At 44.6% G+C, this 22034-nt stretch overlaps 2 protein-coding genes across 3 annotated transcripts in view; one reads left to right on the forward strand and one right to left on the reverse strand.

Moving 5' to 3' along the window:
- LOC121542446 (neuronal acetylcholine receptor subunit alpha-7-like) overlaps window positions 1-22034 on the forward strand; it is a 70564-nt gene that overhangs the window by 22818 nt on the left and 25712 nt on the right. For both annotated transcript variants that reach the window (XM_041851845.2, XM_041851854.2), the window contains exon 4: window positions 19364-19408. In XM_041851845.2, the coding sequence (XP_041707779.1) occupies window positions 19364-19408 (45 nt within the window). The remainder of the gene's footprint in view (window positions 1-19363; window positions 19409-22034) is intronic.
- Window positions 10012-11619, reverse strand: LOC121542473 (kelch repeat and BTB domain-containing protein 13). The gene has a single exon (XM_041851870.2). The coding sequence runs from the start codon at window positions 11465-11467 to the stop codon at window positions 10037-10039; it is 1431 nt and encodes a 476-aa protein (XP_041707804.1). The 5' UTR covers window positions 11468-11619; the 3' UTR covers window positions 10012-10036.

Below are 22034 nucleotides of genomic sequence, written 5' to 3' on the forward strand. Positions count from 1 at the left end.
ATGCCAAACCTTCATATCATGACTGCTAACCGTTACACACAGCCTACATCGTTGTCACGTCATAGTCAACATAGCTACTAGAACTAACGTGTTAGTAAACCCGCTACAATTAAGCAACGAGTCGGAGTCAGAGGCCGAGCCTTCTCAGGTCTCTCTTCCACCCGTTACAGGGTCTGAGCCACCGAAGCCTCCTACCATTGGCTCTGACAAATTGAAAACTCTAGTCATTGGCGACTCCATTACCCGCAATATTAGACTTAAAAATAATAATCCAGTGATCATACACTGTTTACCAGGGGGCAGGGCTACGGACGTAAAGGCTAATCTGAAGATGGTGCTGGCTAAGGCAAAACCTGGCGAGTGTAGAGATTATAGGGATATTGTTATCCACGTCGGCACCAACGATGTTAGGATGAAACAGTCAGAGGTCACCAAGAGCAACATAGCTTCAGCGTGTAAATTATCTAGAAAGATGTGCCGGCATCGAGTAATTGTCTCTGGCCCCCTCCCAATTAGGGCGAGTGATGAGCTCTACAGCAGTCTCACAACTCAATCGCTGATTGAAAACTGTTTTCTGCCCCTCCCAAAAGATAGAATTTGTAGATAATTGGCTCTCTTTCTGGGACTCACCTACAAACAGGACCAAGCCTGGCCTGCTGAGGAGTGACGGACTCCATCCTAGCTGGAGGGGTGCTCTCATCTTATCTACAGTGAGGGAAAAAAGTATTTGATCCCCTGCTGATTTTGTATGTTTGCCCACTGACAAAGACATGATCAGTCTATAATTTTAATGGTAGGCTTATTTGAACAGTGAGAGACAGAATAACAACCAAAAAATCCAGGAAAACGCATGTCAAAATTTTTATCAATTAATTTGCATTTTAATGAGGGAAATAAGGATTTGACCCCTCTGCAAAACATGACTTAGTACTTGGTGGCAAAACCCTTGTTGGCAATCAGAGGTCAGACGTTTCTTGTAGTTGGCCACCAGGTTTGCACACATCTCAAGAGGAATTTTGTTCCACTCCTCTTTGCAGATCTTCTCCAAGTCATTAAGGTTTTGAGGCTGACGTTTGGCAACTCGAACCTTCAGCTCCCTCCACGGGTTTTCTATGGGATTAAGGTCTGGAGACTGGCTAGGCCACTCCAGGACCTTAATGTGCTTCTTCTTGAGCCACTCCTTTGTTGCCTTGGCCGTGTGTTTTGGGTCATTGTCATGCTGGAATACCCATCCACGACCCATTTTCAATACCCTGGCTGAGGGAAGGAGGTTCTCACCCAAGATTTGACGTTACATGGCCCCGTCCATCGTCCCTTTGATGCGGTGAAGTTATCCTGTCCCCTTAGCAGAAAAACACCCCCAAAGCATAATGTTTCCACCTCCATGTTTGACAGTGGGGATGGTGTTCTTGGGGTCATAGGCAGCATTCCTCCTCCTCCAAACACGGCGAGTTGAGTTAATGCCAAAGAGCTTGATTTTGGTCTCATCTGACCACAACACTTTCACCCAGTTCTCCTCTGAATCATTCAGATGTTCATTGGCAAACTTCAGACGGCCCTGTATATGTGCTTTCTTGAGCAGGGGGACCTTGCGTGCGCTGCAGGATTTCAGTCCTTCACGGCGTAGTGTGTTACCAATTGTTTTCTTGGTGACTATGGTCCCAGCTGCCTTAAGATCATTGACAAGATCCTCCTGTGTAGTTCTGGGCTGATTCCTCACCGTTCTCATGATCATTGCAACTCCACGAGGTGAGATTTTGCATGGAGCCCCAGGCCGAGGGAGATTGACAGAAACTTTTGTTTCTTCCATTTGCGAATAATCGCACCAACTGTTGTCACCTTCTCACCAAGCTGCTTGATGATGGTCTTGTAGCCCATTCCAGCCTTGTGTAGGTCTACAATCTTGTCCCTGACATCCTTGGAGAGCTCTTTGGTCTTGGCCATGGTGGAGAGTTTGGAATCTGATTGATTGATTGCTTTTGTGGACAGGTGGCTTTTATACAGGTAACAAGATGAGATTAGGAGCACTCCCTTTAAGAGTGTGCTCCTAATCTCAGCTCATTACCTGTATAAAAGACACCTGGGAGCCAGAAATCTTTCAGATTGAGAGGGGGTCAAATACTTATTTCCCTCATTAAAATGCAAATCAATTTATAACATTTTTGACATGCGTTTTCCTGGATTTTGTTGTTGTTGTTATTCTGTCTCTCACTGTTCAAATAAACCTACCATTACAATTATAGACTGATCATTTCTTTGTCAGTGGGCAAACGTACAAAATCAGCAGGGGATCAAATACTTTTTCCCCTCACTGTACCAACATAGACAGGGCTCTAACTCCTCTAGCTCCACAATGAGACAGGGTGCAGGCCAGGCAGCAGGCTTTTAGCCAGCCTGCCAGCTTAGTGGAGTCTGCCACTAGCACAGTCAATGTAGTCAGCTCAGCTATCCCTATTGAGACCGTGTCTGTGCCTCGATCTAGGTTGAGCAAAACTAAACATGGCGGTGTTTGCCTTAGCAATCTCACTGGAATAAAGACCTCCTCCATTCCTGTCATTATTGAAAGAGATTGTGATATCTCACATCTCAAAATAGGGCTACTTAATGTTAGATCCCTCACTTCCAAGGCAGTTATAGTCAATGAACTAATCACTGATCATAATCTTGATGTGATTGGCCTGACTGAAACATGGCTTAAGTCTGATTTAATTTACTGTGTTAAATGACGCCTCTCCTCCTGGTTACACTAATGACCATATCCCCCGCGCATCCCACAAAGGCGGAGGTGTTGCTAACATTTACTATAGCAAATTCAAATTTACCCCCTGGACCTACTCATTGCCACAGTCATACCCTGGATCTAGTTTTGTTCCGTGGAATAAATATTGTGGATCTAAATGTTTTTCCTCGTAACCCTGGACTATCGGACCACCATCTTATTATGTTTGCAATTGCAACAAATAATCTGCTCAGACCCCAACCAAGGACAACCCAAAGATTCATAGAGGCCCTTCCAGACTCCCTCCACTTACTCAAGGATGTCGGAGTACAAAAATCTTAAATGTAACTTTGCGTAATACCCTAGATGCAGTCGCACCCCTAAAAACAAAAAAAACATTTGTCACAAGAAACTAGCTCCCTGGTATACAGAAAATACCCGAGCCCTGAAGCAAGCCTCCAGAAAATTGGAACGGAAATGGCGTCTTCCTACTACATTGGAAAGAAGGTACAGAGCAATATTGAAGAGCCCTCACTGCTGCTCGATCATCCTATTTTTCAAACCTAATTGGGGAGAATAAGAACAATCCTACATTTATATTTGACACTGTCGCAAAGCTAACTAAAAAGCAGCACTCCCCAAGAGAGGATGCCTTTCACTTTAGCAGTGATGAATTCATGAACTTCTTCGACGAAAAGATCATGATCATTAGAAAGCAAATTACGGACTCCTCTTTAAATCTGCGTATTTCTCCAAAGCTCAGCTGTCCTGAGTCTGCACAAAACTGCCAGGACCTAGGATCAATGGATACACTCAAGTTTTTTAATCCAATATCTCTTGACACATTCATGAAAATAGTCATGGCCTCAACCTTCAAGCTGCATGCTGGACCCTATTCCAACTAAACTACTGAAAGAGCTACTTCCTGTGCTTGGCCCTCCTATGTTGAACATAATAAATGGCTCCCTATCCACTGGATGTGTACCAAACTCACTAAAAGTGGCAGTAATAAAGCCTCTCTTGAAAAAGCCAAACCTTGACCCAGAAAATTAAAAAAACTATCGGCCTATATCGAATCTCCCGTTCCTCTCAAAAATTGGAGAAAAAGCTGTTGTGCAACAACTCACTGCCTTCCTGAAGACAAAAAATGTATACGAAACGCTTCAGTCTGGTTTTAGACCCCATCATAGCACTGAGACCGCACTCGTGAAGGTAGTAAATTACCTTTTAATGGTGTCAGACCAAGGCTCTGCATCTGTCCTCGTGCTCCTAGACCTTAGTGCTGCTTTTGACACCATCGATCACCACATTCTTTTGGAGAGATTGGAAACCTTAATTGGTCTACACGGACAAGTTCTTGCCTGGTTTAGATCTTATCTGTCGGAAAGATATAAATGTGTCTCTGTGGATGGTTTGTCCTCTGACAAATCAATTGTACGTTTCGGTGTTCCTCAAGGTTCCGTTTTAGGACCACTATTGTTTTCACTATATATATATATATATTTAAAAAATATATATATTTCTCAATCTCACTTTCCATCCTTTAACTAAATATACTTTCCTGCAACCCGCCTCACCCAATGTGGAACGGATTCTATTAGTTCTTTATACAACAACTTTTTATCTAGAACCTCCGGCTGAAACTAGCCAGCTAACTAGCTACTTGCTATTAGCCACCGTTAGCGGTCTTCACCATTGTCCGTGGCCTGCAATACCTACCAGCCAGCTCTAGCCTGGACAATTATCGGCCAGTCTGCACATCGCGCTATCGAGCCAGAGCATATTGGATTTTCTGCCGGAATCACTGAATCACTGGACCTTAACACCGGATCATCGCAACTATCTAGCTGCAACCGAATGGCTGTTGTTGTTGTTGGCTAATCACCACTGTCCCGAAGCAAGCCCCAGTTAGCCTTGAGCTAGCCTCGAGCCAGGCCCATCTCCCAGCTATCTACCTCTCTGTCAACCGGACGGGACCTCCTAGTGTTGACACGGAGCCCCGCCGATCCATAACGACTGGTCTGCCGACATAATCGTCTGATGTGGTTTCAACTGGCTTCCCGTTGCGACGACCATGAAGATCAATCTGCTAGCCCCGGCCCGCTAGCACACGCAATCAACAGTGGTACCTCCTGCTCGCTTTTTCTAAACTAGATGCCCTCAATCTCACACAAATTATCAAGAAACCTACCAGGTACAACCCTAAATCCGTTAACATGGGCACCCTCATGGATATCATCCTGACTAATTTACCCTCTAAATCCACCTCCGCTGTCTTCAACCAGGATCTCAGCGATCACTGCCTCATTGCCTGCGTCCGTAATTGGTCCACGGTCAAACGACCACCCCTCATCACTGTCAAACGCTCCCTAAAACACTTCAGCGAGCAGGCCTTTCTAATTGACCTGGCTCGGGTATCCTGGATGGATATTGATCTCATTCCGTCAGTAGAGGATGCCTGGTTGTTCCTTTAAAAGTGCTTTCCTCTCTATCTTAAATAAGCATGCCCCATTCAAAAAATTCAAAACTAAGAACAGATATAGGCCCTGGTTTACCCCAGACTTGACTGCCCTTGACCAGCACAAAAACATCCTGTGGCGTACTGCATTAGCATCAAACAGCCCACAAAATATGCAACTTTTCAGGGAAGTCAGGAACCAATATACACAATCAGTTAGGAAAGCAAAGGCTAGCTTTTTCAAACAGAAATTTGCATCCTGTAGCACTAACTCCACTGGAGTGACAAACCGCCCTTGCTGTCTCTGCCTGACCGGTTCCTGTCTCTCCATTGGGATTCTCTGCCTCTGACCCTATTACGGGGGCTGAGTCACTGGTTTACTGGTGCTTTCCATGCCGTCCCTAGGAGGGGTGCATCACTTGAGTGGGTTGAGTCACTGACGTGATCTTCCTTTCCGATTTGTTGTTCCCTCGGGCTCGTGCAGTGGTGGAGATCTTCGTGGGATATACTCAGCCTTGTCTCAGGGTAGTGGGTTGGTGGTCTGTTGAAATCCCTGGTGGTGTGGGGTCTGTGCTTTGGCAAAGTGGGTGGGGTTATATCCTGCCTGGTTGCCCTGTCTGGGGGTATCGTCGGACAGGGCCACAGTGTCTCCCGACCCCCCCCCCCCGTCTCAGCCTCCAGTATCTATGCTGCAATAGTCTATGTACCGGGGGCTAGGGTCAGTCTGTTATATCTGGTGTTATTCTCCTGTCTTATCCGGTGTCCTGTGTGAATTAAGTATGCTCCCTCTAATTCTCTCCCTCCCATCCTGGAGGACCTGAGCCCTAGGACCATGCCTCAGGACTACCTGGCCTGATGACTCCTTGCTGTCCCCAGTCCACCTGGTTGTGCTGCTGCTCCAGTTTCCACTCTTCTGCCTGTGGCTATGGAACCCTGACCTGTTCACCGGACATGCTACCTTGTCCCAGTCCTGCTGTTTTCAACTCTCTCTCTCTACCGCACCTGTTATTTCAACCTCTAAATGCCTGGCTATGAGCAGGGGCCCTCCCATAGTCCCACCCACTTGGGAGCCAGCGATCCCGCAGGTGAAGAAGCTGGATTTGGAGGTCCTGAGCTGGTGTGGTTACACGTGGTCTGCGGTTTTGAGGCCAGTTGGACATACTGCCAAATTCTCTAAAATGACGTTGGGGTTTTGAGGCCAGTTGGACATACTGCCAAATTCTCTAAAATGACGTTGGTTTATGGTAGAGAAATTAACATTCAATGCTCTGGCAACAGCTCTGGTGGATTTTTCTGCAGTCAGCATTCCAATTGCACGCTCCCTTAAAACTTGAGAAATCAGTGACATTGTGTTGTGACAACTGCACATTTTAGAGTGGCCTTTTGTCCCCAGCACAAGGTGCAAATGTGTAATAATGATCATGCTGTTTAATCAGCTTCTTGATACAGTTGAAGTCGGAAGTTTACATACACCTTAGCCAAATGCATTTAAACTCAGTTTTTCACAATTCCTGACATTTTAATCCTAGTAAACATTCCCTGTCTTAGGTCAGTTAGGATCACCACTTTAAGAATGTGAAATGTCATAATAATAGTAGAGAGCATGATTAATTTCAGCTTTTATTTCTTTCATCACATTACCAGTGGGTCAGAATTGTACATACACTCAATTAGTATTTGGTAGCATTGCCTTTAAATTGTTTAACTTGGGTCAAAGGTTTCGGGTAGCCTGCCACAAGCTTCCCACAATAAGTTGGATGAATTTTGGCCCATTCCTCCTGACAGAGCTGGTGTGTAGGCCTCCTTGCTCGCACACGCTTTTTCAGTTCTGCCCACACATTTTCTATAGGATTGAGGTCAGGGCTTTGTGATGGCCACTTCAATTCCTTGACTTTGTTGTCCTTAAGCCATTTTGCCACAACTTTGGAAGTATGCTTGGGGTCATTGTCCATTTGGAAAATCAATTTGCGACCAAGCTTTAACTTCCTGACTGATGTCTTGAGATGTTGCTTCAATATATATCCACATAATTGTCCTTCCTAATGATGCCATCTATTTTGTGAAGTGCATCAGTCCCTCCTGCAGCAAAGCACCCACACAGCATGATGCTGCCACCCCCGTGCTTCACGGTTGGGATGGAGTTCTTCGGCTTGCAAGCTACCCCCTGTTTCTCCAAACATAACGATGGTCATTATGGCAAAAGTTATATTTTTGTTTCATCAGAACAGAGGACATTTCTCCAATAAGTACGATCTTTGTCCCCATGTGCAGTTGCAAACCGTAGTCTGGCTTTTTTATGGCGGTTTTGGAGCAGTGTCTTCTTCCTTACTGAGCGGCCTTTCAGGTTATGTCGATATAGGATTTGTTTTACTGCGGATATAGATACTTTTGTACCTGTTTCCTCCAGCATCTTCACAAGGTCCTTTGCTGTTGTTCTGGGATTGATTTGCACTTTTTGCACACAAAAGTACGTTCATCTCTAAGGACAGAACGCGTCTCCTTCCTGAGCGGTATGATGGCTGCGTGGTCCCATGGACTTTCTACTTGCGTACTATTGTTTGTACAGAAGAACGTGGTACCTTCAGGCATTTGGAAATTGCTCCCAAGGATGAACCAGACTTGTGGAGGTCTACAATTATTTTTCTGAGGTCTTAGCTGATTTCTTTTGATTTTCCCATGATGTCAAGCAAAGAGGCACTGAGTTTGAAGGTAGGCCTTGAAATACATCCACAGGTACACCTCCAATTGACTCAAATGATGTCAATTAGCCTATCAGAAGCTTCTAAAGCCATGACATAATTTTCTGGAATTTTCCAAGCTGTTTAAAGGCACAGTCAACTTAGTGTATGTAAACTTCTGACCCACTGGAATTGTGATACAGTGAATTATAAGTGAAATAATCTGTCTGTAAACAATTGTTGGAAAATTACTTAATAATAATAATAATTTGCCATTTAGCAGACGCTTTTATCCAAAGTGACTTACAGTCATGGGTGCATACATTTTTTTGTGTATGGGTGGTCCCGGGGATCGAACCCACTACCTTGGCGTTACAAGCGCCGTGCTCTACCAGCTGAGCTACAGAGGACTACTTGTCATGCAGTCCTAACTGTCCTAACCGACTTGCCAAAACTGTAGTTTTGCTCTCGCTCTCTCTCTCTCGCACTTCTCCTTAATTTTGGAATAAATTAATTTGTTCAAAGCTGTTCAACTATTGTCTTTCTCTCTCTTTGAGTCAACTACTCTCCACATTGTATGCACTGCTGTGCTAGCTAGCAGTAGCTTATGTGTTCAGTACTAGATTCATTCTCTGATCCTTTGATTGGGTGGACAACATGTCAGTTCATGCTACAAGAGCTCTGATAGGTTGGAGGTCGTCCTCCGGAAGTTGTCATAATTACTGTGTAAGTCTATGGAAGGGGGTGAGAACCAAGAGCCTCCTAGGTTTTGTATTGAATTCAATGTACCCAGAGGAGGACGGAAGCTAGCTGTCCTCTGGCTACACCATGGTGCTACTGTAGACTTTCATTGCAAAACAGTGTGTTTTAATCAATTATTTGGTGACGTGAATATATTTAGTATAGTAGATAGTTTAAAGGATATCTTTTTTTATGTTTCACTATTTTTATTTGTATGAAATTTACTGAGGAGGATGGTCCTCCCCTTCCTCCTCTGAGGAGCATCCACTGGTGTGGAGGTGTAAGTTGATGAAACCACGACTGACACTTTCACTATTGGTGGGCTTTCTAAGAGAGATTTTGAAGGTTTGAATATTATCTGTTGAGAGTGCTTGTGTGTGTGTGTGTGTAGAAGTGACATGTACAGTGGCAGGTATGTCCTTCTGAGGTTAGGTGACGTGTCTGTTAATGTGTAGATGTAATGCACTTCTGCTGTTTGGCTCCTGTTATACAAGACCTCCCAGACACACACACACACACACACACACACACACACACACACACACACACACACACACGCACACAGAGCACTGTTTCTGATTAGCAACAGCTGCTTCTGCTGTGGTATGTAAGCTGTTTTGGTGGCTGGATAGCCTCCATGGAGTGTGTGTGTGTGTAAGCACGTGTGTATGTGCGTGCAGGTAAGGGTAATGTACTGTATGTGAGTATTAGTCTGTGTGAGTGAGTGTGCATGTCTTCACCTTATTGCTTTGTTGCTGTAGTTGCTAACCATGAAAATAGTTGTCCTGGACCTAGTACATACTGTATATTCATACAGATGCAGCGCCTGTGGTTCTGTTTTGTAATTTGACTAGACTTAGTGAATTCTATTTATTTTCTCTTTATTATGCATACTTGTGAGCACAATATTCCATACTTGTTTTCTAGCATAGTATTCCATACTTGTTTTCTAGCACAATATTCTATACTTGTTTTCTAGCACAATATTCCATACTTGTTTTCTAGCACAATATTCTATACTTGTTTTCTAGCACAATATTCCATACTTATTTTCTAGCACAATATTCCATACTTGTTTTCTAGCACAATATTCCATACTTGTTTTCTAGCACAATATTCTATACTTGTTTTCTAGCACAATATTCTATACTTGTTTTCTAGCACAATATTCTATACTTGTTTTCTCTCATTTAAAAAATAAAGGGTATTTCAGAGTTCTAAGAGGTTTTCCACAAATTGCTTAATTCTGTCTGACAATGCTACCCTCCATCTGCCTCCTGGGGTTTAACTGGGCCATGTTACTTTTCACATCTGACACCATGTAACAATGTTGTGTGTTGTTACTGAACAGAGACAGGGGAGAGGTGGCTGAAGTTAACCTGTGCTTTAATACAGTAACCCCCCCCAAGCACCGTAGTACATCTCTATCAGTGTACACCATTACAGGCCAGTCTTGGGAAGCCTCAGTAAACATGTCCATAGTGAGCCACTCTTGGGAAAGCCTTTCTTCGTCTCCCTACGGGGTTTCCATGTGTCCCCAGCAATGGTATACTCCAGAGTTAGCATGTGTTTGACCGTGAACACAGAGTCTCCCCTGACCATGGCGGTAAACAGCGCTCCCTTGGTGTTGATGTAACTTCCTGGTATGGCGGTCCACTGTCCTGTGGTGATGTTGTAACGGTCCATGAGGCAGCGTAGGAAGTCGTCCGAGGGCCCATTGCGCATCACATACAAATTGTCCCTGTGGGCCACCATACAGTGGCCGTAGCTCTGCGGCCTTATCATCGTGGTGGCTAACATCCACTCGTCTTTCGCCGGGATGTACTCGTAGATATCCGTGGTGTCTGGCGGCCTCCAGAAACACACAAACATCCGCCTTCGGGCAATGGCGCATGCCACAGCTGCCACAGGCCGTGGTGCGGACTGTACAAATGCCCATTCTCCTGTGGCTACATCATAAGCCTCGGCGGAGGACATGGTCCTTTTCTGGTGCTCGCCGCCGATGGCGTACAACTTCCCCTCGTGCCCCAGAAGGGTGAAGTCAGCGCGGGGCTGTTGGGGTCCAGGAAGCACGCTCCACGTGCTCATCCCTGGGTCGTAGCAGAAGCCGCCGTCCACCGTGCCTTTACCATAGCCATAAATACCCCCCACCACGTACAGCCGGTTGTCCAGGACGGCGACGCCCGCCATGGAGGTGCTGGCGTGGGTGGGGAGGTCTGTCAAGTGCCTCCACTCTCCCTCCGCCTCGTCCAGGTAACACACGGTCCTGAAGGAGTCCTTCAGCTGCTCCATAGAGGGTGAGTGGGTTCCCAAAGCGACGAAAGATGCCGGCGACAAAGACTCTGCATACCGTACCAACTCCTCAGGTAGAGTGCTTGTCGCCGCCCCCTTCAGGTCACTATAGGCATCGCAGAGGAACAGGGCAGCACTGTGGAACAGGTTGGGTAGACCAAATATGGCCGCCGCGTGATAGAGCAGGAGGCAGTTGTCCGAGTCAATGATATCGCAAAGATGCTGGGACAGTGATGCCACCTGGAGAAAGGCAGCACATTCCACAGCCTCTATGAGTTCATCCGGGTCCTGTAAAGAAAGTTTCTCACCCCTGGACACGGCCAAAGCGATCAGGAAACCCCGTGCATGCACTCCTCCTTTTAGATGCAGCTCATCCTCCTGGCTCTCCCTCATGCCAGACCGGAAGAGGGCACGGAAGTACTCACTGCACTGCTCCAGCAAAGCCCGGTCCACAGTTAAAACACTCCCCTCCACCCTTACCCTCAGAGAGCCTGCCTGCTGCACTCCCTCCCCCATCTTGGGGCTCTCACTTTGGGCTTCGGCAGCCCTTTCGAGTCCCTGGCTTCTGGAGGCTTCCATCTCATTCTGAGCTTGGTTCCTCTACCTCAAACTTCTTCCTGGTGACACTGCACTATGGCAAAGGTGACACAGGCTAGGACTAACAAGGTTTTCACTAGGCTTGATGATATTTAAAAGTGTGCTAGGAGTGTGCAGAGTTGTATTGCTGCGCCTTTGCCTGCTCTGAAAATAGAATGGTGCTAAAGATAGCAACAGCACCTCTCACTAGCGTCTCATAGGAAAGGGAAACTGTTGACATCTAAGGGACATTACAACAGGCTGCAGTTTAAATTCATAGCAAGCCTGCCATTGATAACGTTATGAATAATTAAGTAGGTACAAACAGAAATTACATTTTTACTGCTACTGCTTATCTACCACCAACAATACAAAATGCTATTACTATAAATTATGAAGACAATAACTATATGGTCAAATAAAGTGTTGCATTATAAACAAATTACTGTTATTACGCTAACAACTCTAATTAATTTTCCTCATGTTTGAAAGTGATTGAAGAATTGTGACATGTACAGTCACAATTTTACATACAGTGGCAGGTATGTCCTTCTGAGGTTAGGTGACGTGTCTGTTAATGTGTAGATGTAATGCACTTCTGATGTTTGGCTCCTGTTATATAAGACCTCCCAGACAGACAAACACACACACACACACACAACCACTCATGCAAATACAAATGTGCACTGTATGTGCGTGTATATGTCGCCAAATTAAGAAAAATGTGCCGACTTGAATGTCAGTTTGGGGAAGCTAATTTTCACCATAAAAACATACCTTTATAATAAAGCATTCCATGCATCATCGCATTTCCAGCCATGTGCAAACTACTGTAAGATAGCCTACTATCCGTAATGGTATGAGTAGATTGGATAGTCATAATTTAGGCCAGTAACATACTGTAACTCAATCACTGTTCACAAAAAAGACTGTTCAATGCATGGCTGAAAGAGAATAGCCGTAAAGGCCTAGGCTATATCAGATACGTTTCTTCTTTCTTTGCAAGCCTTTTATAAACACATTTCATGCAATTGTACTACGCTTTATATGACTGGAGATATTAGCGTAATCTTTTTTTTTTGTATTTTACCCCCTTTTTCGTGGTATCCAATTGGTAGTTACAGTCTTGTCCCATCGCTGCAACTCCCGTACAGACACGGGAGAGGCGAAGGTCGAGAGTCGTGAGTCCTCCGAAACACAACACAACCCAACTGAGCCGCACTGCTTCTTGACACAGTACCCACTTAACCCAGAAGCCAGCCGCACCAATGTGCCGGAGGAAACACCGTACACCTGGTGACCGAGTCAGCGTGCACTGCGCCCTGCCCGCCACAGGAGTCGCTAGTGCGCGATGGGACAAGAACATCCCTGCCGGCCAAACCCTCCCCTACCCTGGACGGACCCATGGGTCTCCCAGTTGCAGCCGGCTGCGACAGAGCCTGGACTCGAACCAGGATCTCTAGTGGCATAGCTAACACTGCAATGCAGTGCCTTAGACCACTGCGCCACTCGGGAGGCCCAGCGGAATCTTTTTTAATATGAGAAATTACAGGTTAGCCTACTCTGCTGACATTGACAAACAGATAAATAAAAATGACGTTGTCCATGTACAGTTGAAGTCGGAAGTTTACATACACTTACAGTGGGGAAAAAAAGTATTTAGTCAGCCACCAATTGTGCAAGTTCTCCCACTTAAAAAGATGAGAGGCCTGTAATTTTCATCATAGGTACACGTCATCTATGACAGACGAAATGAGGAAAAAAATTCCAGAAAATCACATTGTAGGATTTTTTATGAATTTATTTGCAAATTATGGTGGAAAATAAGTATTTGGTCAATAACAAAAGTTTCTCAATACTTTGTTATATACCCTTTGTTGGCAATGACACAGGTCAAACGTTTTCTGTAAGTCTTCACAAGGTTTTCACACACTGTTGCTGGTATTTTGGCCCATTCCTCCATGCAGATCTCCTCTAGAGCAGTGATGTTTATGGGCTGTCGCTGGGCAACACGGACTTTCAACTCCCTCCAAAGATTTTCTATGGGGTTGAGATCTGGAGACTGGCTAGGCCACTCCAGGACCTTGAAATGCTTCTTACGAAGCCACTCCTTCGTTGCCCGGGCGGTGTGTTTGGGATCATTGTCATGCTGAAAGACCCAGCCACGTTTCATCTTCAATGCCCTTGCTGATGGAAGGAGATTTTCACTCAAAATCTCACGATACATGGCCCCATTCATTCTTTCCTTTACACTGATCAGTCATCCTGGTCCCTTTGCAGAAAAACAGCCACAAAGCATGATGTTTCCACCCCCATGCTTCACAGTAGGTATGGTGTTCTTTGGATGCAACTCAGCATTCTTTGTCCTCCAAACACGACGAGTTGAGTTTTTACCAAAAGGTTCTCTTTTGGTTTCATCTGACCATATGACATTCTCCCAATCCTCTTCTGGATCATCCAAATGCACTCTAGCAAACTTCAGACGGGCCTGGACATGTACTGGCTTAAGCAGGGGGACACGTCTGGCACTGCAGGATTTGAGTCCCTGGCGGCGTAGTGTGTTACTGATGGTAGGCTTTGTGCCAGTTGAGGACCTGTGAGGCGTCTGTTACTCAAACTAGACACTCTAATATATTTGTCCTCTTGCTCAGTTGTGCACCGGGCCCTCCCACTCCTCTTTCTATTCTGGTTAGAGCCAGTTTGCGCTGTCCTGTGAAGGGAGTAGTACACAGCGTCGTACGAGATCTTCAGTTTCTTGGCAATTTCTCGCATGAAATAGCCTTCATTTCTCAGAACAAGAATAGACTGATGAGTTTCAGAAGAAAGTTATTTTTTTCTGGACATTTTGAGCCTGTAATCGAACCCACAATTGCTGATGCTCCAGATACTCAACTAGTCTCAAGAAGGCCAGTTTTATAGCTTTAATCAGCACAACAGTTTTCAGCTGTGCTAACATAATTGCAAAGGGTTTTCTAATGATCAATTAGACTTTTAAAAAGATAAACTTGGATTAGCAAACACAACGTGCCATTGGAACACACTGATGGTTGCTAATAATGGGCCTCTGTACGCCTATTTAGATATTCCATAAAAAATCAGCTGTTTCCAGCTACAATAGCCCTTTACAACATTAACAATGTCTACACTGTATTTTCGATCAATTTTATGTTATTTTAATGGACAAAAAATTGGTTTTCTTTCGAAAACAAGGACATTTCTAAATGACCCCAAACTTTTGAACGGTAGTGTAGGTTGGGGTAAAGTGACTATGCATAGATAATAAACAGTGAGTAGCAGCAGTGTAAAAACAAGGGAAGGAGGGGGGGGGGTTCAATGTAAATAGCGCTCTGGATGAGAGCGTCTGCTAAATGACTAAAAATGAAAGTAGAAGCCGTTAAGGAGCCTTTTGAACCTAGACTTGGCGCTCCGGTACAGCTTGCCGTGCGGTAGCAGAGAGAACAGTCTATGACTTGGGTGACTGCAGTCTTTGACAATTTTTTGGGCCTTCCTCTGACACCGCCTAGTATATAGGTCCTGCATGGCAGGAAGCTTGGCCCCAGTGATGTATTGGGCCATACATACTACCCTCTGTAGCGTCTTACGGTCGGATACAGAGCAGTTGCCATACCAGGCGGGGATGCAACCGGTCAGGATGCTCTCGATGGTGCAGCTGTAGAACCTTTTGAGGATCTGGGGACCCATGCCAAGTCTTTTCAGCCTCCTGAGGAGGAAAAGGTGTTGTCGTGCCCTCTTCACGACTGTTTTGGTGTGTTGGACCATTATAGTTTGTTGGTGATGTGGACACCAAGGAACTTGAAACTCTCGACACGCTCCACTACAGCCCCGTCGATGTTTTCCTGTAGTCCACGATCATCTCCTTTGTCTTGCTCACATTGAGGGAGAGGTTGTTGTCCTGGCACCACACTGCCAGGTCTCTGACCTCCTCCCTATAGGCTGTCTCATCGTTGTCAGTGATCAGGCCTACCACTGTTGTGTCTTCAGCAAACTTAATGATGGTGTTGGAGTCGTGTTTGGCCACGCAGTCGTGGGTGAACAGGGAGTACAGGAGGGGACTAAGCACGCACCCCTGAGGGGCCCCGGTGTTGAGGCTCAGCGTGTGAGATGTGTTGTTGCCTACCCTTACCACCTGGGGGCCGCCCGTCAGGAAGTCCAGGATCCAGTTGCAGAGGGAGGTTTTTAGTCCCAGGGTCCTTAGCTTAGTGATGAGGTTTGTGGGCACTATGGTGTTGAACGGTGAGCTGTAGTCAATGAACAGCATTCTCACATAGGTGTTCCTTTTGTCCAGGTGGGAAAGGGCAGTGTGGAGTGCGATTGGAATTGTGTCATCTGTGAATCTGTTTGGGCGGTATTCGAATTGGTGTGGGTCTACGGTTTCTGGGATGATGGTGTTGATGTGGCCCTTGACCAGCCTTTCAAAGGCTAGCGACGTTAGTGATACATATACACAGATGGTCAGATAGACAGACAGACAGACGTTTACACACACACACACACACACACACACACACACACACACAGAGAGAGACTACATTGACCTGTGAAGGATATATAATCATATTTTTATAATGACCATTTAATCACCAGGTATATTTGTTAAATCTTTAGGAGAAGGTCAGCAGCCAAATCCTCTGTTCTACCATGCTGCTTAATGATGCAGAGAGGGTTTCTCTGATTTTAAACAGGACACAGCCACTCCTCTCTCTCTTTATCTTTAGCCCAGGAGGACATGCAGAGTACCCCTCAGGGCTAGGGGAGATTTTATATTTGCTCTGAAATGTTTTTTTTGTTGTTGTTGTGTGTATTGGCTTTGGCTCTGTGGTCTGTTTGTAGCGATGTGCTATGGTTCCTTTGGTGTGATCTAGTTCAGGCTCAGGCTGGCTCTGTGGTGTTGCTGCTGGTGAGGTCCTTTGGCTTGGTCCAGTCTGTTGGTTAGGTCTAGTTGAGGTTTGGTCCAGTCTGTTGGTCAGGTCTAGTTGAGTTCTGGTCCAGTCTGTTGGTCTAGTTGATGTCTGGTCCAGTCTGTTGGTCTAGTCTAGTTGAGGTCTGGTCCAGTCTGTTGGTCTAGTCTAGTTGAGGTCTGGTCCAGTGTTGTGACTCAGGGCAGGGCAGTGAGACTCAGATGGTGAGGGTGGCTCATGGGTCCTGTCTGGGAAACGCTCAATGCATGATTTAATGCGATTGGCTAACGGGACGAGCACAGCTGCCACCACTCCACTGGGCATGGGTGTGTGTGTTTGTTGTTAATATGTGTATTGATGTGTGTGGGTGGTGTATCATGCAGAGCCATCTTTAGTTAGTTTTTCAGTTACGTTAAACACTGAATGTGGCCCAACGTTGACCTTCTGGATTATACATAAAAACAATGAGTAGATGAGAATGTGCCACATGATTATTATAATTTTTCGGAGGAATAGCTACGTTAAGCATGAAATCTCCCTGGTGTCAACACGTCATATGTTACCTTTCAGTAGCCTACCTGTCGCCATAGCTACAGCACAGCTCTACACATGGTTCACTGTATACAGCTTTGAGACAATAACAGCACTGCTTGATTAGGTGTAATGGTTTAATCACTGGCATAAACTGGTATTCCAGTAGCTGATTAGCACAGTCAATTTTGCCTTTCTGACACGATGGTCATTGGTCAGGCCATGCCACTGCAAACCAACAAGCTAGGCTTCAATTGTTAGCCACAGAGCTTGTGTTAACATAGCGGATACAGTATTACCCTAACATAGTCCAAATGCTCTCAGAGCCTGTTTCTGTTAGCATAGCACAGTGGATTTGAGCCAGGATACTGTAAATTGGTGATTTGCTAACTTTAGAGTTATTCATTTATTTATTACCTTTGCGAAAACAACACTGACTGACTGGGGGTCACCATTCCCCCCTGACACACACACACACACACACACACACTGAAGGAAGCACACATTAAGATGTTGCTGCAAGTCATTTCTTGTGACTATGATTACAGGGAGTGTAAAGGGCTGTAACGGGGACAACAACACTCTTTTATGCTATTTATACTTTGGCACTTAAGATAATGCTGCATTTGATGGGCTTTGGTGTTTGTTTGTGAGAGAGAGAGAGAGAGAGAGAGAGAGAGAGAGAGAGAGAGAGAGAGGGAGATTTCATATTCTACCAAGTCCTATTAATAGTTTTCTACATTGTGCTAGCTAATTACATTGAAAATTAAATTCCAATCTGTGGGTGTCTACCTGCTGCTTGTGTCGGGGAGCCAGTTAGTTTTCATTCGTTTCTGGCTCCCCATAGACAGCAATTAGACAAGCATCATTCACCAGCCCAGACACATTGTTAGACTTAAAGATGCACTCTGGAACTTTTCTATAATTTCAGCCTATAGTTTTGAAAGTGGCGCTCACGAGCCAAAACTGATCCCCATTTTTTTTGTATTACGTCATCCAATTGTGTACTACGTCATCCATTTCATGTGAGTTACGAATTTTGCAGTTCGTGTAATATGTTAGAAATCCAATTTGTGCAATTAAAGGGCAACTCCACCACTTTTCAACCTCATTTTCATTATCTTTAGCACAATACCATTGTCAACATATGTGAAAACAGCACATTTCTAAGTTTTGTAGAAAAAATGAAGTTAAAAAGTTCTACCCGATGACATCATCATGTTTTTTACTTTTAATCCTACCGTGTGATGTCACAGAGAAGCATGTTTTTAGGACCTTTCTTATCTTTTTAACCACAGATTATAGAAACATGCTGTTTTCACATATGTAGACACTGGTTTGGTGCTGGAGATTATCAATATGAGATTGAAAAGTGGCGGAATTTACCTTTAAGAATTTGTTGTGCTTTAAGGGACAAGAATGATAACAATCTTAAAGCATTCAGATAGGAAATATTGTTTAAATTGCCTATGCCAATGTCTTATGAAATTTCAAAGACATTACTTACATTTTTTGTGAAACTTTCTATTGGACTAATGAGGGAGACAGTGAATTTGTGTGTGTGAGTGAGTGTTTGTGTGGTTTGGGGGGGATGTGTGTGTGTGTGTGTGTTCCCATGGTAAGGGATGCCATATGCAGCACATGAGGCTGCTGAGGGGAGGACGGCTCATAATAGGAATGGAGTGAATGGAATGTGTTTGATACCATTCCAATAATTCCATTCCAGCCATTACTATGAGCCCGTCCTCCCCAATTAAGGTGCAACCAGCCACCTGTGATGTCCAGTGACCCTTACAACTGAGCACTGCAGGGCTGTATAGTGGGTGACCTTGAGTTGGTGGAGGGTTGATATTTTCTCGTTGTAAATTTGACCCTAACAGCCTTCAACACCCACCAAGCCCGCTCCCATCTGCTAGTCAGACACGATTACTGCAGGATCAAAACACACACATTGAGGAGAGGGGTATCTGTAAGCTGTCGCTACACACACATACACATTCACTGTAGAATGAATGGCACTGTCTTCATCATCGGGGTCATTTGATGGAATCCTGGATATGTAGAAATATTTTGTCACATAGCCTCCACTCTCAGACCTACTTTTTGGGAGAGGGAGGGGGAGAGGGAGGGGGAGAGGGAGAGGGAGAGGGAGAGGGAGAGAGAGACACTTATATCTGGCTAAACACTTATTTACTCAGATCAAGCAGTCTGAGGTCTGTCTCTGCTGTGTGTTGAGGTCTATGGGGCTTGTTGTTTTATACCCAATGCGTATAAAAACACAGTGGTTACAAAAATGCAGCTTTTAGGGAGGTTTCACTGTCCAGTTGTTTTGTACCCATGCCAAACCAACAGTAGACAATCATCAAAACCTTACCCTTTTCTGTTTACTGTAATGATTTCCTATTGTAGCCATTGAATTGAATTGTTCTTACCTTCTGTCTTTCGTCAGGATGAGAAGAACCAGGTCCTGATGACCAATGCATGGCTACAGCTGGTGAGTAAATGGTTGAGGACTGAATGACAAACAATGACCTATTATGTTCTCATGCATAAAATTAAATACAATTGTATTTGTCACATGCTTTGTAAACAACAGGTGTGGACTAACAGTGAAACGCTAACTTACGGGCCCTTCCCAACGATGCAGATAAAAAGAAAATAGAGAAATAATAGAAAAGTAACACAGAATAATAAAAGTAATATTAGATACACAATGAGTAACGATAACCTGGCTATATACACTGGGTACCAGAAGATGTGCAGGTGTACTAAGTAATTAAGGTAGATATGTACATATAACTAGGAATAAAGTGACAGATAATAAACACTAGCAGCAGCGTATGTAATGAGTCAAAAAACTTAGTGCAAAAAGCGTAAATGCAGATAGTCTGGGTAGCTATTTGGTAAACTATTTAACTAACTATTTAGCAGTCTTATGGCTTGGGGGTAGAAGCTGTTCAGGGTCTTGTTGGTTCCAGACTTGGTGCATCGGTACCGCTTGCCGTGCGGTAGCAGAGAGAACAGTCTATGACTTGGGTGGCAGGAGTCTTTGGCAATTTTTAGGGCCTTCCTCTTAACTTAACGCTGACACCGCCTGGTATAGAGGTCCTGGATGGCAGGGAGATCGGCCCCAGTGATGTATTGGGCTGTACGCACTACCCTTTGGAGCACCTTGTGGTCAGATGCCAAGCAGTTACCATACCAAGCGGGGATGCAGCCAGTCAAGATGCTGTCAGTGGTGCAGCTGTAGAACTTTTTAAAGATCTGAGGGACCATACCTCCTGAGGGGGAAGAGGCGTTGTCATGCCCTCTTCACAACAGTGTTGATGTGTTTGGACCATGATAGATCCTTAGTGATGTGGACACCGAGGAACTTGAAGTTCTCGACCCACTCCACTACAGCTCCGTCGACGTGAATGGGGGCGTGCTTGCCCCTCCGCTTCCTGTAGTCCACGATCAGCTCCATTGCTTGCTGACGTTGAGGGAGAAGTTGTTGTCATGGCACTACACTGACAGGTCTCTGACCTCCTCCCTATAGGCTGTCTCGTCGTATTGAGCGCCTAGGGTTGGGCTGTTTCCAGATTTTCATATTGTCATACGTCCTTCATTCATTCATTCATTCATTCATTCATTCATTCATTCATTCATTCATTCATTCATTTACGGTATTACCATCTTAGTACACAAGGGGGCGCCAAATAATTATAAAAAGACCATTGGGCATCTGTTACCAGAATGCTAATAAAATTAGCACGCATTATAGCACATTTCCATGGAGGCTGCTAGCTAAATATGCTAACGAGCGCAAATGAAAATAAACAAATTGCAAAGACGGGCAATCCAGCTCATAAAGTTATACATATATAGGTAGGAGCTACCGAATGTAATTTTTGGTGAGTTTGGACATTTACAAGCGAATGTGAACGAGAAACATTGTGCAAATGAACAAAGTTTTGACTCATGCGTGTCTGCTCTGAAGCAGCATGTGTACGCACTGTGTCTGTCTGGAGTCACTAGGGCAACGGGCCTGCCTGCTTTGCTCGGAGAAGACGGGGAGGAGCAGACAGGCCGAGAACAGAGAGGAGAAAAATCCAAGGAAATCAAAAGATAGCAGTGGCAGCTGTACAGACAACTCATCCAAAGGGCTTTGACTTCTCAAACATGGCAGAAAGCTTACACAATATGATGCCCTGTCACCTTATTAATTCAGTAACTTACTTAGATAACTAGCAGGTTAAACTTAGGGGTCATGTTAACGCAGAATTCTTAATTTTTCACGCAGGAAAATAAGATAATCTGTGTAAGAAATCTCATGCTGCGTTTTGTAAACTTTAAGCAAAACATTAGGAATTGTAGCTGGCTACATTCTTCCTATGATAAACAATAGAAATATGATGGCCATGCATCGTTTTTGCAAAAAAACTAATTTACTTGTGTGGCTGCCAGCCAAATAGCATTCCACTTCTGTTCATGAAAATGAAACCATTTTCTGCCGAATGTGTTGCACTAATGTATTTTCTGTGAATGAAAACTATAGTTGCACATCCCTGATCATTCTATTGAAGCAAAAAAAAACACTGTTGACTTCCAATATAAAACGCGACCCCTGTCAATACACAGCTGGACTCACCTGCTCCCGCTTTCACCCGTTGTGCTGTTTACAAACAAACACGTGACTGGCTCAACTGTTCTGGGGAACTATAAAACTTCATAATGTAAAAGAATGTGAAGGGTGAAATTTAAGAATGTGCTTTATCTCCTAACACATTGACTGCAGGTATTTACTTAAAAAGTAGCTACAAATATTAACATTTATTGAAAAACATCAAATAAATAGTTTTGACGGTATTGAAAACCATCCCGTGGCTATTTCCAAATATCCCTATATACAGTATACCAACCAAGCCTAGTCACTGGTACTTCCTGTTTTGAGTTTTTGCTTGTAAGCAAGAATCGGGAGGATATAGTTATGGTCAGATTTGCCAAATGAAGGGCGAGGGAGAGCTTTGTGTGCATCTATGTGTGGAGTAAAGGTGATCTAGAGTTTTTTCACCTCTAGTTGCACAGGTGACATGCTGGTAGAAATTAGGTAAAACGGATTTCAGTTTATCCTGCATTAA

This window comes from Coregonus clupeaformis, chromosome 3 (genome assembly GCF_020615455.1).
Source record: "Coregonus clupeaformis isolate EN_2021a chromosome 3, ASM2061545v1, whole genome shotgun sequence".
In the NCBI taxonomy this organism is placed as follows: domain Eukaryota; kingdom Metazoa; phylum Chordata; class Actinopteri; order Salmoniformes; family Salmonidae; genus Coregonus; species Coregonus clupeaformis.

Bases quoted from the DNA above. Each gene is read 5' to 3' on its own strand.
- LOC121542473 (XM_041851870.2), bottom strand. From the start codon at position 11,467: ATGGAAGCCTCCAGAAGCCAGGGACTCGAAAGGGCTGCCGAAGCCCAA.